Source organism: Dendrobates tinctorius, unplaced genomic scaffold, assembly GCF_039654945.1.
Source record: "Dendrobates tinctorius isolate UK_male_01 unplaced genomic scaffold, ASM3965494v1 ptg000136l, whole genome shotgun sequence".
Taxonomy (NCBI): domain Eukaryota; kingdom Metazoa; phylum Chordata; class Amphibia; order Anura; family Dendrobatidae; genus Dendrobates; species Dendrobates tinctorius.
This window is the reverse complement of record NW_027361804.1, coordinates 3,437,501-3,455,027: the sequence shown is the minus strand read 5'-3', so window position 1 is coordinate 3,455,027 and position 17,527 is coordinate 3,437,501. Positions and strand designations below refer to the sequence as shown.

Genomic DNA, 17,527 nt, shown 5'->3' with positions numbered 1-17,527 from the left:
TTTTCTATTGAGGTCTATCTTGTTCTCATCTGTTCACAATAAGCTTTCCCAGAAGGATTTTGGCTTACTCATGTACATTTTGGCAAACTGCAGTGTATGTTTTTTTCTGCCTCTGTGTCAGCAGTGGGGTCCTCCGGGGTCTCCTACCATAGCGCTTCATTTCATTCACATGTGGACGGATAGTTCGCGCTGACACTGATGCACCATGAGCCTGCAGGACAGCGGGAATTTCATTGGAACTTGATTGAGGCTTATCCACCATCCGGACTATCCTGCCTTGCAACCCTCCATCATTTTTTCTCTGCCGTACACGTCCAGGGGGATTAGCTACAGTGCTATGGGTTGTAAACTTCTTAATTGTGTTCTCCTCCGTGGACAAAGGAACATCAAGATCTCTGGAGATGGACTTGTAACCTTCAGATTGGTGATATCTTTCAACAATTTTGATTTTCAAGTCCTCAGACAGTTCTCTTCTCCTCTTTCTGTTCTTTGTGCTTAGTGTGGCACACGCAGACACACAGTGCAAAGATTGAGGCAACTTCTCCCCTTTTTGGTTGGTTTCAGGTGTGATTTCCATATTGACCACTCTTGGTGAGTGTGAACGAGCATTACATGCTTGAAACACATTTATTTACAAACAATTTTGGAAAGGCGCCAACAATTTTTGACCATTTTTGGGGGTTTTGTGTGTGCCATGTCTGTATATCACATATCCTAGACAATATTGACAATATGTCCATCACATTCTTCTTTTCTCCTTTTTTTTTTATATAGTGCCAACATATTCCGTAGCGCTTTACAGTTTGCACACTTTATCATCGCTTTTCCCGATGGGGCTCACTATCTACGTTCCCCATCAGTATGTCTTTGCATTGTCTGCATTGTTCCTTATACTCATTGGAAGGAGAAAACACTTTGATGAAAACCATAACAAAAGCAAGAATCACTTTTCTGGGGGAAAATGATAGCGTGTAGGAAGCTATTCATGCAAAGTTGTGTTACACGAAGTCTATTGGATTCTCCAGCTTGGCATGTGGTGTCCTAAGAGTATGAATCACAGAAGTCACCTCTTTGCCTTACACATACACTGTATGGAGAAGAGCGCTGGGACACGTATCGTAATCGTCATTTCCAGTTCCCCATTCAGTCCCATTGTCCTTAATGTTCCCTGTGTATAACATCCGACCACATCTCTCCCCGGTATATTAAATACAGAGCGGGCGGCCGAACTCTAAGTCCTTGTTCGCAGCAACGTGGGTGATGCACTGGTTCTCAACGAATAGAGCAGCTGAGTTTAGGGTCTTCTAGGCAATGTTCCACAAGAGAAGCGTAGTAGAAGCTTGTACCCCTGTCCTGTTGCTGCTAATCGCTGGTTCCTCTGCACGTTTCCTCCGGTTGACCTGCGCGCTTCAGATCTTCCATATAATCATGGGAAGCCTGGTGCCAGAATACGCAAAGGGCTCAGCAGAGAGATATGTGACCAGGACACGGTGAGGGGAGAACTTGGCACAGATGCGTATATGCTTTTACAGGTTTTTTGTAACCCAACTGTAATCCCGTTCCTCTGATTATTTATACTTTCAGATCAAATTGCTGGGTACTTACACTAAGTATATTCATGACCAATAATATGTCCGTAATTTCACCAACAGGAACGCCAGCCGGACTTATGTCTTCTACCATATCTGCTTTCCAGTCAAATCCAATTACTACACCATTGACCACTGCAAGTCCAGTAGATGATTCACAAGTTAATGTTCCTATGATTGGTCCAAAACCAGTCCCATTACAGTTGGTGGACTTACCCAATATTCCGCCAATGGCACACACTAGCCCAAGCAAATTAGTTGATTCTGTTTCTCCATCTGTTCCTCTGAAGAAAGAAGTGATCACTTCAAGCCCATTGGAACCGCAACCATTTGCTACCATCATAAAACCAAACACCCCACCATCACCCGGTCCTTTCACTGCCCCATCATCATCTTATATCAGATTGCCTAATTCTCCCACAAAAGGTTCAGCTGTTCCTCTACAGACAGCAGTGACTACCCCCATGCCAAGCCCACCCAGCCCACAGTCGGTTGGCTTTTTATCTTCTATACCACGTGTAGATGTTTCAAAGCCGACTACTGCACCAGTGACCGTCACAGGACCAGTTAATGCTCAACAAGTTCAAGCTTCAGTGAATAGACCATCAGCTTCCCAAGCAAAACCAGTGCCGGTGCTGAAGGTTCCAACAATGGCATCTACCAGACCTTGCAGACTGGTAGATTCTCTTCCTACAGGTTTATCTGTTCAAATTGAGAAACCAGTGAGCTCCTCCACTGTCAGTCCATCCAACCCTCAATCAAATATTAACTTCATGAAATCAAGTGCTTGTCCTAAAGTAAGGATTTCCAGGGTTCCATCATCAGGTACCACATTGGTTAATTCTCTCACAAAAAGTCTATCTCATCCTTTGGAGAAACCAGCAATCACCTCCATTGAAAGTCCATCCAACCCTCAACCAGCTGGCCTTTCATCTTCTATCACAAGTTTATCTGTTTTTCAGCCTAAACCAGATTCTCCACCCATGACCTTCACAGGACCAGCTAATGCTCCACTGAATGGTCCACCAGTTTCCCAAGCAATACCTGTGCCCTACCCAGTCCCAGTGGTGAACATATCTAATGTTTCACCAATATTATATACCACACGAAGAAGATTGGTTGATTCTCTTTATACAGGTCCATATATTCCTCTAAAGAAACCAGTGACCACCTCTACTACAAGCCCATCCATCCGTCAATTAGTTTTTACCTTCATGAACCCCAGTACCCCTCCAGCAGCCGGTCCTTCCTTTGTTCCATCATCCTGTACCAAACTCAATAATTCTCCTTCGAAAGGTCCATCTGTTCCTCTGGAGAATCAAGTTCCAGGTATGACTAAAAATCCTTATGGCTGTGCCTCTAACGATTGTTTCAAAGGTTAATTCTAAAGTAATGGAAATTGATGATTGTCACATCCACAGCTATCCCTGATGACTCCCAGACTTCTGACCACTCCTGGCTTATTCTCTGCATAGATAATGATATACTTAGACGCTGTCACCTTCGATTTGCTGATTTTCTAAAAAAATGTTATTTTACTTTTCTTTTTTTGTAGGCTCTTCTCCCACTAAGCCTTACAAAGTCCCGGAGATCTGTCTTTCTAATCTTTGGAAATATTGCAACCAAGGAAGTAAGTGACCCCCTGGGAGAGATTATTGGATTTAGGCCTGGATAGTACAGGTAACGGAGGGTTCCTTTTTATTTACAGGACGTTGCCCGGACATGCATTACTACCTGCCGTACCGCTGGCAGATTCACAAAGGAACCACCTGGGAAGACGTTCCCAACATGGAGGAAATTGAGAAAAGTTACTGTGACCCCAAGATGGACAGGTACGGGTCGTCCAGAACCGAGCGTTGGTAGGCCATCACCTAGTAACTTCTTCCCACTTATCTTCTGCAGGGTTCTTCCGATTGACTTTCTTACCATGAGATCTGGCGAGCACCGCGTTCGTCGTCTCTCCACCGTATCATCAGTCGTGAAGCCGTCTGAATATGTCCTGACCACTGAGTGGCTGTGGTACTGGAGGGATGAATATGGAAGCTGGACACAATATGGACAGTCTGTAAGTGGGCAGATTATAAAGTGCGATCCTCAGGGGCGGAGCTGTAGAAGGTGCAGAGTTTATGGTTATACCTGGCGCTAGAAGCTAAGTGGCCAAAAAGAGGTCTTTCGGCTCTACACGAGGAGACCAGTTCTACAAATAAAATGTGATCGTTGGGTTACCTTGTATAGATATTGAGGTGGGCACTGGTAAAAATCAGAACTGACCGGAGAATTAAATATTTTCTCTTGATGTTCTGTTTATCTAGAATGAGAATCACACGATCGTCACCATCTCATCCTCAGATCTGGAGAACATATATCTTGCCGATGCCAATGCCAATGCTGTCATTCCTTTTTCTACTGGGGAAAACAGCTATGAGATCAACTTCCGAGGTATAATGGATAATGTGGTGATAAATGTCAATTTTACTAATGTCGACTCCAGAAGGGCCACAAGCCTCAGGGAACGGCCCAAACACCTTTGGCATCAGCCCCAAAATTGTCCTGTACTGACATGAGGTTAACGTTAACCTTTGGGATATGAGGTTCTCCTTTAACAATTGTCTAATTTTATAGATATGAAGCAGAAGAACATTGTGTACAAGACGGAGAGAGACGTGCGCAGGAGGCCGAAATATCTGAGCTTCGATGATGTGAAATTATTGAAAGGAAGGTAAAGTCATCGCATATAATAGATGGAGACATAGTAATGATGAGTGACTCTTCTGACATTCACCAGTTTTGCCCAAATTGTCTGGGAAATATGATCTTCAGTGAATCGATTAGATGCGAATCAAAAACCAAAGCCTCTAATTGCCCTGAAAAGATGTGTGTAACACTCTGAGGTGTCCAAGGACTGTACCAAGCCTCTTTGTGAGCTCTTTAGTACAAACATGGTTATTAGTGTCAGAGACCTCAGCATAGACTACTATGTTCCAAAAAATAATCGTTTTTTTTTAAGTGCTGACGCAGGCGGTGAACATAGAAGTACATAGAAGAAGTCACAGAGGTCCAAAAATTATCCCTTCTTGTGGACTAGCAAAAGGTTCTGTGTCTATAAACTATAGAAGCAATTGTTTGACTTCTTTTAGCCTTGAAAAAAATATTAATTCTGCTTTGTTTAGGGAGTAGCGACAGGTTTGGTGTTTGTTTGTAAAGTGAATAAAGGCCAAGCGCCAGTTTATGGAGAGTTTGACCCATGAAAAGCAAAGAATTATTATTATTATTTTAGTAGTAACTAAATTATTTTTGCCCTTTTTGGCACCAGAAATAAGACTCTTAAAGAGTCTGTGTTTTTGGTATAATTTTATGCCAGTGAGCAACAGGACACTATGGTTACCCTCATTTTATAAAAAGTATCTCCACGGAACACAAGTATGTGCTGGTCTGTTCATAGAGATTTTTGACAATCCTTCATTTAAATGGCTGATATGTAATACTACATTTTCTGCTCCAGAGGTAATACTTTGCAAGCTATGGTATCCTCCGAGGCTGGGCCTGGGGGAAGAAGCCCCCAGAGACAGTCCCATGGGCCGGAGAAGAGTACGGTACTATAGGAGGGAGAAGTACTGTATGTACACAAGACGCAGGACACTATTCACATGACATCACAACAACACATTTTATCAATTAACTTGTTTCTTCAAGGTGTAAAATGTGGGCGTCATGTCCATGTCCGTACACATCTAGCCGTAGACAGAGGTCATTGTCCTGAACTGTGGATAAGAACTTGCAGATTTTATCACAACCAGAAGATTCTATGTCCCACTGAATGTCTGGAGAGAGACCATCTCCAATAATAATATACCTGTTCTATAGATCTAAATACCATCCATAATTCAAAAATTATAAAACCGATCCGTCGCTATACAGCAGCGGGCAAGTCATAAAGTATGGGACGTGACTGATAGACAATCATTCTATAGTCTGGATGTGTCACTTACTGGACGCCACTCTGACACCATTTTATCATTAAACTTTTTTTTATCCTTTCAGCACAAGATCGGCAGCAGCTGAATCACTCTTGAAATTAAGAAAGTCCCGCCGAAAATTAAGAAAGTCCCGCCAGAGATTAGAAACGACCCCAGTAAAATTAGAAACGTCCTCCCTGAACACTGACATCTACCCCAAGACCTGGGACCCTGAGGCCATGCCGGAGATCGGCTGTAAGGTAATGTGCGGAGCCCCTATGACGTGTGACCGGAGGACAATGGACAGGAGGGGTCACGTATCTTCTTCTATCCACTATAGAAGGTTCTTGTCTCGGACACATCCAGCGAGTTCTTAGAAATTGTCAGCAGCTTCTCCAAGACGGTCACGGGGCACGAGGTGAAGATGTGGCGTCTCCAGAACCCATCTCTGTGGCAGGTGTTCCAGTGGTACGTCCGCTCTTCACCCTCACATCTGGCGGGGAATTAACATGTGCCCCATGAAGAGAGGAGTAGATGATAAGAAGCAGCAATGTGCTAGGAAGCTCAAGATGGTCCCATCCCTTCACTATGGGTGGCAGGATCTTATAGAGAGGATGCCCCTGCTCTCGGTGGCCCCATCCCTCCACTATGGATGGCGTGACCTTATAGATAGATGATGTCCTTGCTCTCGGTGGCCCCATTCCTTCACTATGGGTGGCGGGATCTTATAGAAAGAGGATGTCCCTGCTCTCGATGGCCCCATCCCTCCACTATGGATGGCGTGACCTTATCGATAGATGATGTCCCTGCTCTCGGTGGCCCCATCCCTCCACTATGGATGGCGTGACCTTACAGATAGAGGATGTCCCTGCTCTCGATGGCCCCATCCCTCCACTATGGATGGCGTGACCTTATCGATAGATGATGTCCCTGCTCTCGGTGGCCCCATCCCTCCACTATGGATGGCGTGACCTTATCGATAGAGGATGTCCCTGCTCTCGGTGGCCCCATCCCTCCACTATGGATGGCGTGACCTTATCGATAGATGATGTCCCTGCTCTCGGTGGCCCCATCCCTCCACTATGGATGGCGTGACCTTACAGATAGAGGATGTCCCTGCTCTCGATGGCCCCATCCCTCCACTATGGATGGCGTGACCTTATAGATAGATGATGTCCCTGCTCTCGGTGGCCCCATCTCTCCACTATTGATGGCGTGACCTTATAGATAGTTGATGTCCCTGCTCTCGATGGCCCCATCCCTCCACTATGGATGGCGTGACCTTACAGATAGAGGATGTCCCTGCTCTCGATGGCCCCATCCCTCCACTATGGACGGCGTGACCTTATAGATAGATGATGTCCCTGCTCTCGGTGGCCCCATCCCTCCACTATGGATGGCGTGACCTTACAGATAGAGGATGTCCCTGCTCTCGATGGCACCATCCCTCCACTATGGATGGCGTGACCTTATAGATAATATCCCTGCTCTCGATGGCCCCATCCCTCCACTATGGATGGCGTGACCTTATAGATAGATTATGTCCCTGCTCTCGATGGCCCCATCCCTCCACTATGGATGGTGTGACCTTACAGATAGATGATGTCCCTGCTCTCGATGGCCCCATCCCTCCACTATGGATGGCGTGACCTTATAGATAGACGATGTCACTGCTCTCGATAGCCCCATCCCTCCACTATGGATGGCGTGACCTTATGGATAGATGATGTCCCTGCTCTCGGTGGCCCCATTCCTTCACTATGGGTGGCAGGATTTTATAGAAAGAGGATGTCCCTGTTTTCCATGGTCCCATCCCTTCACTATGGGTGGCAGAACCTCACAGATAGAGGATGTCCTTACTCTCCATGGTTCCATCCCTTCACAATGGGTGGCAGGACCTTACAAAGGAATGTCTTGTTGAAAGGGATCCTATTTCTTTACTTCTATGGATTTTTTTTTGTAATTTTGTTTTTAAGGCAAAAGGAACATATGAAAAAAGTCAATCAGGGACAAGATGTGATGGAAATGCAATTGTTTCATGGCACGGACAGTACGCACATCGATGCCATCTGCGATCAGAATTTTGATTGGCGCATCTGTGGCACGCATGGCACCGTGTATGGGCAAGGTAGGAAGCAGCATCCAAAACAATGCTCTGATTGTTGGACTGGTGTTTTTTCCCTTGGAAAGTGCAGATGACGCTGAGCGACCTTCAAGGGTTGTATCCAAGATTACCATAGAATAGGGGACAACTTACTGGTCCCAGTGCTGGCACTCCAGAGATCCCAAGAACAGGACACTGTGGCCTAAGGACCAGACTCTACAGTGTTCCTTTCTAAATGAATCAGAGATACACATCCTGAACTATGTGCTCCATTCATTGTATATGTGGCGCTGGATATAGCGCAGCACTATACTCAAATTTCCCCTGTTTTTTATATATATATATATATATATATATATATATATATATAGTGACCTGTAAAAGTTTTGGCACCCCTGGTCAAAATTCCTGTCATTATAAACAGTTAAGCAAGTTGAAGATGAAATGATCTAAAAGCCTAAAGTTACAGATGACACAGCGCCTTTGTATTTTAAGCAACAACAAAAAAATTTGTAGCCAGACAAGTCTTTCAGTTCTTGTGTGAGGGATTTTCCTCCCTTCTTCCTTGGAGAATTCCTCCCGATCTGTGAGAATCCTGGGTCGTCTTCCATCCTCTGCTATTTTGAGATCTCGCCACAGATTTTCAATGATGTTCAGATCAGGGGACTGTGAGGGCCATTGTAAAACCTCCATCTTGCACCTTTTGAGGTCGTCTATTGTGGATTCTGACGTGTGTTTAGGATCATTCTCCATGTGTAGCAACCATCCTCTTCCTCTTCTTACCTTCAGCTTTTTTACAGATGGCGTTATGCTTGCATCAAGAATTTGTTGAAATTTCATTGAATCCATTTTTCCCTCTACCCGTGAAATATTCTTCGTGCCACAGAGATCTACAACACATTCTCAAAGCAGGATTGATCCTTCTCCATGCTTAATGGTTGATGAGATGTTCTTCTGAAATTCTGGGCCCTTTTTCTCCGCACATACCTTTGATCATTGTGGCCACAGAGATCTATTTTATTCTCATCGGTCCACAGGACTTGTTTCCAAATTGAATCAGGCTTGCTTAGATGTTCTCTTGCATACTATTGATGCTGAATTTTATGGTGAGGATGCAGGAGAGGTTTTCTTCTCGTGACTCTTCCATGAAGGCCATATTTGTGCAGGTGTCTCTGAACAGTAGAATGATGTACCACAACTTCAAAGTCTGCTAAATCTCTCTGAAGGTCTTCTGCAGTCAAGCGGAGGTTCTTAGGTTCTTATTTGCCTTCCCAGCAATCCTACGAGCAGCTCTCACTGAAATTTTGCTTGGTCTTCCAGACCTTATCTTGACCTCCACAGTTCCTGGTACCTAACATTTCTTAATTATATTCCGAACTGAGGAAAGGGCAACTTGAAAATGCTTTGCTCTCTTCTTATAGCCTTCTCCTGCTTTGTGGGCCTCCTCCATTTTCATAGCGCTAGGCAGCTGCTTTGAAGAACCCATGGCTGCTGTTTACTGGCTCAAAGTTAGAGGAGGCTGGGTTTTTATAAAGGTGGAAATTTGCATCATCTGCTCTTTCACAATGATAGTGATCAAGCCATAACCCTAACAGGCTAATTAAGGGCTGAAACCTTAGTCAAAGTTATCTGAGCACACAAATCTCCATGGGTGCCCAACCTTTGCATCGGCTGTTATGATTGAGTCACCGTAGGAGGCAAAAATAGAAATGCTAGCTAAGTCCAGAAAACCAGAGAAGTTGACAGCTATGGGATTGCAGACCCCTGAACCTATCAACACAACTAGCAGTAGCCGTGGGGGGCTCCTACGATGCCCTAGGCCCCTCGATCACAGCCGGAGGACTACATAGCCTAAAGACAGAAAGGGAAATCTAAACTGCCCCAGAGCAGATCCCAAAGCAAAAGGCAGCCCCCCACATATAATGACGGTGAAGCAAGAAGAAAGAACAAAACACAGACAGAAAGATAGACTGAGCAAAGATGGGGCCCACGCTAGCTTAGATAGGAAAGGACAGGAAGGCTGCTGTCTGCAATCCGTGAAAAACCCTATGAAAATAAGAGCCAACCAACTGACAGTAAAAAAGGCCCTGAAGACGCTAGGCTTCAAAAAAGCTATGTCAGTACTCAGGAATATTCTGAAGACAGAGCAACAGGCAAAAGGAGATTCAGCTTACCCCAGCAGGGAATGGCAGAATCCAGAAAAGCAAGGAAAACAAAACACTAATGCAAAAAGGCAAAGCAGAAATCTTAGCTTTAGATGAGCAGGAATCAGACTGGCTGGTTTCCTAGAAGTCCACAGAGAAATCACCCGCAGGCCAGAAGGGCGTCGGCAGCCTTATATCCAGTCATTAACTCCACTCAGCCAGTCATCATCATCAGCCCCAGGTGTTTGACAATCAGGCTCACTACCTTTCTTCACCAGAAGAGGGAGTTCCTCGGGCCTCAGTAGTGAAGGGGAAAATGAACTCACAACAATCGGCCCATTTGCCTTTTTGTAATTTTTAAAGTGTAAAATATATATATATATATATATATATTGTGACAAAGTCACTGGAAAAGTTTTGGAGGGGAGGTATGTTTCACTGAGGGTGTTAGCCTCAGTGATATCAGCCTAGGAAAAACCTCTAGCACACTAAGTGCCGAAAGGGGTTAATCAACCATGTTTATAATTAGATTAATTGTACAGCTGTAGAATCAGAGGAGTCCAGAGGATAAATATCCAGCCTTCTAGAGCTTTCAGTATGAGTTGAGCCTAGAGGTGGAAGCTCTAGAAATCTGAACTTTTTGTTATGTGTTCCTGAAGCGGGCGGATTCCCGTAAGAACAAGGACTGTGACACAAGTTATGTTTTTGTTTTCCTGTTGGCCCAGGAAGGCCAGGTTTGCTTTTGTTAATGTTGCACTGGTTTATGCAGTACTTTTAACCCCTTAGTGACAGAGCCAATTTGCAGCTTAATGACCGGGCCAATTTTTACAATTCTGACCACTGTCCCTTTATGAGGTCACAACTCTGGAACGCTTCCATGGATCCCACTGACAGAAAAAAGGAGTCTATATCCATATCATAAAATCACCTCATTATTTTATTGAATAAATTACATCAAACAGTTAGACAAAAATATAGTACAAAGTTTATGGCAGAGTGCAAAGATAGGAGACCAAGGTGCAACGTAAGTGCAGTATTCCAAACAATAGGGTATGTTAATTACGTATATTGCTAGTGCTACAGTGTATAACAGGGCCCCACAGACAAGAATAGGCAGAGGTGTGATAAGTCCTCAGTGAGGTGTGCAGAAAACCAAGTGATCCCTCCCCTATCTGTCAGCAGGTAGTAACCCCAGTCACTGTCTCTTACCCATAGCTGTCGGAAACGTCTGCACGCTATGCCCCGACGCGCGTTTCGTGTGGACTTCTTCCGGGGGCTGTCGCAACAGAGATATTTTATTACATGGATCCCACTGAGGCTGGAGTCAGACACAACATATCAAATTTATTTTATGGTCGTAATACGCATAAATGTTCCCTGAACAGTGATCCATATGTGATCTGTTGGCAAGGTGTGGCCACGTATTTTGCACATGTAAGCATCCGTATGCCGAGATTTTCTCGCAGGTTTGCAAAATGGACATATAATGGAACCCAATGACAGGTTAAAACACAAACGAAAGAACAGATATAGACACATATAATATATATAGATAGATAGATAGATTAGATTATATATATATATATACATGTCATGGAGACACATATATACATATTTCACAGAGTTCTTCATAGCAGAATAGCCGCTAAATCAATTGCCGGCTTCTGTAAAATCATTCCCCAACCCGACATGAAATGACACATGGTTTACATACAGTAAACCATTTCATTTCATTTAGTTTTTTATGTCTTTGACTAATAATTAGATGAGGGTTTGTGTGTAAAATTTGGGACATCTAAGTGTTAAATTAAGGGGTTAATTTGTTGAAAAAAAAATTTGTGGGCTCCCGCAGTAATTTTGCAACCAGAGAGGGAAAGCCAGTGAGTGAGGGCAGATATTAATAGCCTTGAGAGGGACCATTGGTTTTGGCCCACCCCGGCTACAAAAACTGTTATATGCTGTTGTATATATATACAACAGTGGTTGAGAATAGTGATGAGCAAACCCATGGATGTTCGGGTCCGTCCGAACAGCTAAAAAAGTTTGGTTCGGGTACCTGAACGGGGTTTTAGGAAGTTTCGCCCCCAGCAGTTCGCCCCCAGCATTTCGCCCTCAGCAGTTCGCCCCCAGGTACACTTCGCCCCCGAATATTTCGCCCCCTGCATTTCGCCCCCAGGTTGTTTTGCCCCCGCACATTTCGCCCCCGCACATTTCGCCCCCGCACATTTCGCCCCCGGATGTTTCGCCCCCGGATGTTTCGCCCCCGGATGTTTCGCCTCCAGCAGTTCGCCCCCGGATGTTTCGCCCCCAGCAGTTCGCCCCCGGATGTTTCGCCCCCAGCAGTTCGCCCCCGGATGTTTCGCCCCCAGCAGTTCACCCCCGGATGTTTCGTCCCCAGCAGTTCGCCCCCAGCAGTTCGTACCCGGATGTTTCGCCCCCAGCAGTTCGCCCCCGGATGTTTCGCCCCCAGCAGTTCGCCCCCCGGATGTTTCGCCCCCGGATGATTCACCCCCAGCAGTTCGCCCCCGGATGTTTCGCCCCCGGATGATTCACCCCCAGCAGTTCGCCCCCGGATGTTTCGCCCCCATCAGTTCGCCCCCGGATGTTTCGCCCCCAGCAGTTCGCCCCCGGATGTTTCGCCCCCAGCAGTTCGCCCCCAGATGTTTCGCCCCCAGCAGTTCGCCCCCGGATGTTTCACCCCCAGCAGTTCGCCCCCAGATATTTCACCCACGGATGTTTCGCCCCCAGCAGTTCGCCCTCGGATGTTTCGCCCCCAGCAGTTCACCCCCGGATGTTTCGCCCCCAGCAGTTCGCCCCCGGATGTTTCGCCCCCAGCAGTTCGCCCCCGGATGTTTCGCCCCCAGCAGTTCGCCCCCGGATGTTTCGCCCCCAGCAGTTCGCCCCCAGCAGTTCGCCCCCGGATGTTTCACCCCCAGCAGTTCACCCCTGGATGTTTCAATCAAGGAAGTTTCGCCCCCAGCAGTTCGCCCTCGGATGTTTCGCCCCCAGCAGTTCACCCCTGGATGTTTCGCCCCCAGCAGTTCACCCCCGGATGTTTCGCCCCCAGCAGTTCGCCCCCGGATGTTTCGCCCCCAGCAGTTCACCCCCGGATGTTTCGCCCCCAGCAGTTCGCCCCCAGCAGTTCACCCCCGGATGTTTCGTCCCCAGCAGTTCGCCCCCAGCAGTTCGTACCCGGATGTTTCGCCCCCAGCAGTTCGCCCCCGGATGTTTCGCCCCCAGCAGTTCGCCCCCCGGATGTTTCGCCCCCGGATGATTCACCCCCAGCAGTTCGCCCCCGGATGTTTCGCCCCCAGCAGTTCGCCCCCGGATGTTTCGCCCCCAGCAGTTCGCCCCCGGATGTTTCGCCCCCAGCAGTTCGCCCCCAGCAGTTCGCCCCAGGATGTTTCACCCCCAGCAGTTCGCCCCCGGATGTTTCACCCACGGATGTTTCGCCCCCAGCAGTTCGCCCTCGGATGTTTCGCCCCCAGCAGTTCGCCCCCGTATGTTTCGTCCCCAGCAGTTCGCCCACAGCAGTTCGCCCCCGGATGATTCACCCCCAGCAGTTCGCCCCCGGATGATTCACCCCCAGCAGTTCGCCCCCGGATGTTTCGCCCCCAGCAGTTCGCCCCAGGATGTTTCACCCCCAGCAGTTCGCCCCCGGATGTTTCACCCACGGATGTTTCGCCCCCAGCAGTTCGCCCTCGGATGTTTCGCCCCCAGCAGTTCGCCCCCGGATGTTTCGTCCCCAGCAGTTCGCCCCCAGCAGTTCGCCCCCGGATGTTTCGCCCCCGGATGTTTCGCCCCCTGCTTTTTGCCACCAGATGTTTTGACCCCAAATTAGGCAGGAAATTTTGGCCTTGTGTTTTAGCCCTAAGACCGCTTTCACAGTAGCCACTTTCCCAAGTGCTAAGCACTGGAAAATCAGTAAGAAGATTGCCAATTTTGAATATACTACATGGTGGCCCGATTCTAATGTATCGGGTATTCTAGAAGGCACAGCCACGTGGTATGTTGCACAGGTTATGTAGTATATTGGACAGCCGACGTAGTATTTTGGACAGCGCACATAGTAAATTACACAGCGCACATAGTAAATTACACAGCGCACATAGTATATTGGCCAGCCAATGTAGTATATTGCACTGTCCACGTAGTCTAGGAATGTGGGCACTATATTCGTGTTTAAAAAAAAATAATAAAGATATACTCACCTCAGCCACGGGCCCTGAAGTCCTCGCGCCTCTCTGCAGTGCTGGCGGTGGCTTCCGGTCTGAGCGTAGGACCTGCGATGATGTCGCGGTCACATGACCATGACATCATCGCAGGTCCTGGACGGTGTGCATCAGAGAGAGGCGCGGAGGACAGCGCGACGTTGGAGGGGGTGAGAATAACTTTTTTTTTTTATCATTATTATTTTTAGCATTACATCTTTTCACTATTGATGCTGCATAGGCTCCATCAATAGCGAAAAGTTGGTCACACAGGGTTAATAGCAGCGTTAACGGAGTGCGGTACACCGCGATCCGTTAACGCTGGCATTAACCCTGTGTGAGCGGTCAGCGGTGAGTGCAGGGCAGTGAAGCAGCGGCCATTTTTATGGCAGACTGTGACCGTCGCTGATTGGTCGTGGGCGTTTTGCCACGACCAATCAGCGACTTGGATTTACATGACAGACAGACGCCGCGACCAATGAATATACGAATAAAACGTTACAGACAGAAAGACGAAAGTGACCCTTAGACAATTATATAGTAGATAAGTCAATGGCTAGAAAAGCGAGGTGTTGTTTCGGCCAGCTCTTTTTATTTTATTACAGGAGCTATTTTTGAGCACTTAGCGTTCATCAATAGCCTGTATCTTATGGGTCATTACCGAGAGCGCTCACAAAAGCGCTCTGAAAAATACCAGTAAAGCACGTGCTTTGGAGTTCTAGAACAGTGGCAGCATAAGGGTGCTTTCACACTTCCACTACATATGCACTACAGGCCGCCCGTTCGCTTCTGTAATGCCGCATTCCGCTAACCTGCAGCGGAACGAAAAGAAGGAAATGCTCTTCTTTTTGTTCTGACACTGATAGCGGAATGCGGCATTACAGAAGCGAACGGGCGTCTGCAGATCGCGGAACCCAGCCGTTCACTTCTATGGGCAATGCAAGTGGAATGCCAGCATTCAGCCAGCATTGCCCCGGGGTCAGCTGGATGTCAGATCCAGAGCGGATCGACCTCTGGCGGCCACAAACACAAGTGTGAAACCACTCTAAAATGACAGTGTGCAAGAGGCCTAAAATCTAAACAATTTTGAACTTTTACCTGACCCAGCACTGACCTGCTTTGTTGCAAGTTTTGTTGCAGATGTAACAAGTAGCAGGTCACATGTCCTGCAAGTTACATTAGACGAGCTTTTATTCCATCTGTACATCAGAATATAGCAGTGTCTGAAACCTCCACAAAGAGAGAAGTGTACTGCCACAAAAAATCAGTCAGCTTCCACAGCAATTCACTTTCTACAACTATGAATTCAGTTCTGTCCAAACGTGGAAGGAGGAAGTTGGTCCATGAGAATCACATTTACTTATTTTCCAAACGAACCGCTGACGACGTCCATTCCATCTGGGTATGTGAAAAACGGTCGACTCGCAAGGGACGTGTTTGGACCAATGAAGAATCTGGCGAAGTTGTGAAAGTAGTCAATCTTCACAATCACGCAGCACAAGCTGCAAGACCTGAAGCAATCCGACTTGGCAATGAGGCTGTGACCAGGGCAAGGACAACACAGGAGACACCACAACAGGTTCTCACAGACGTCGTTTCAGGAGCCCATTCTAATGTTGCAGCACTTCTCCCAAGGAAAGCATCACTGAAGAGGACAATACGATTAGCAAGGCAACTTGGCAATATCCCAAGGTTACCTCAAACCCTTGATCAACTTGTTATCCCCCTGGAGTTCCAGGAGATCAGTATTGATGGTGTCCAGCAGCAGTTCCTTCTGCATGACTCTGGTAAGCTACTTAACCATTTAACATTGTATTAAAACAATTCCACTATGCATAATTATTGCAAAGTTTATTTTGCACAAATGTGAAAAATGCTACACTATAAGGTGCTGATATAAAATACTATGTGATTTTTGCCTTCAAGGGAAACTTTGAGGGTAATATAATGTAGTGAGGCCTACTGATTCCAACTAGTGCTGGCCGATCACTGGAAAGATAGGATCAGATCGGGCTGATCATACCGAAAGATTGGAATTAATTCAGATCCAATCTCCAGAGCTAGATGTAGATATATATATATATATATATATATATATATATGCACACTGTACGCCCGAACAGTGTGTGTGTATATATGCATATATGTGGGTGGGTGATGGTGGTCTGGCACTTTTGGAACTTTGAAATGCAATAAAGGATTTGTATAGGACTTCAGGAGCGCGGAGGTCTTTCTTCATGGATGCATGTTAAGTACGGGCGGAAGCCAACCCCTGCTCTAGCAGCACACTGAGTCCTCAGCAACAATCTCAGTTGAGCCACTCTTCTTCCAGCTTTCTTGCATATATATAATGGCCCCAAGCTGCGCTGTTAAAAAATAAACAAACCCAGTTATTCAACTCTCTCTCTGGTGTCCAGCGCTGTCTCCGGCGGTGCAGGGAATTCCGAAATCCCAACGCTATGCATTCTGGGTTGTGCATCACCACCTCTGCACATGTGCCGGGCTGTTCTGTGACGTGATGTGGTGCTTTCCCAGGACCGTCTAGTGAGCGGTCCTGGGATCACTCTCCACTGTAGTTATAGTACGGCAGGCACAGAGGCGGCGATGCGCCGCCTGGATTTCGGGATTCCCTGCACTGCTGGGCTAGGAGCCGGAGCCAGTACTGGACACTGGAGAAAGAGGTGAGTAACTGGGTTTGTTTATTTTTTAACAGCGCAGCCTGGAGCCATTTACTAAAGCTAAATATGCACACACGCTGTACACCTGTATACTGTGTGTGTGTATATATATATATGCGCACACTGTTAGGGAGTGTATGCCCGGACAGTGTTTTCAGATTACGGAGGATTCCGATTTCTAATTCAGATCATCATCATGATCTGGCTACAAATCGGATCGTAATTTAAAATAACGATCAGCCTGAAAATCGTAATAAATTACGATCTTCAGTGATCGGACCGGCCAACACTAATTCCAAATATGCAGCATTGTACTGGCCATACCTGTCCTGGATGCTGCCCCGGAGTTCGGCCTCGCCTGTCTGCGGCATGCACGGACTGAACTGCCATCGCCGGCTGATTCCTCTGCTCTCGTAGTTCAGTCCTGCAGATCCGTGGACAGGTCGGGCTGAACTCCGGAGCTCAGGTGAGATACGCCAGGATTTGCAGATGCGTTTTGCCTGCTGCTTCCAAGCACTTTTTAAGCACTTTGCAAGCGCTTTGGCAAAACGCTTCTGCAAATAGGGGACGTGGCCAAGCTCTGCTATGGCCTAAACCGAGCGTATTTGGCGTGGTTTGCAGGCATTTTTCGGGAGGTTTCCCTCTTGCCCATTCCCATTCCTTCCGGGATTCGCCGGAAGATATAAAGCTATTTTCCGGTGGGGCGTTTACCGGTCCCGGCCGGAATCCGCCCGTAACCCGCACCATAGACATGAAAGGGCAGGTTTCAGGCAGGAAACACAGCACGGAATACGCCTGTAAATCCAGCTTGTCTGGATAAAGCCTGAGGCCTCGTGCCCACTGAC

At 47.0% G+C, this 17,527-nt stretch overlaps 1 protein-coding gene across 1 annotated transcript in view; it reads left to right on the top strand.

The window, feature by feature from the left end:
- The window catches only part of LOC141048575 (uncharacterized), a 126,327-nt gene that overhangs the window by 20,711 nt on the left and 88,089 nt on the right, over positions 1-17,527 (top strand). The window contains exons 4-13 of the mRNA XM_073544292.1: positions 1,653-2,918; positions 3,145-3,219; positions 3,298-3,421; positions 3,492-3,654; positions 3,902-4,028; positions 4,212-4,308; positions 5,631-5,805; positions 5,886-6,013; positions 7,522-7,673; positions 15,315-15,791. Coding sequence (XP_073400393.1) covers positions 1,653-2,918; positions 3,145-3,219; positions 3,298-3,421; positions 3,492-3,654; positions 3,902-4,028; positions 4,212-4,308; positions 5,631-5,805; positions 5,886-6,013; positions 7,522-7,673; positions 15,315-15,791 — 2,784 coding nt within the window. The remainder of the gene's footprint in view (positions 1-1,652; positions 2,919-3,144; positions 3,220-3,297; positions 3,422-3,491; positions 3,655-3,901; positions 4,029-4,211; positions 4,309-5,630; positions 5,806-5,885; positions 6,014-7,521; positions 7,674-15,314; positions 15,792-17,527) is intronic.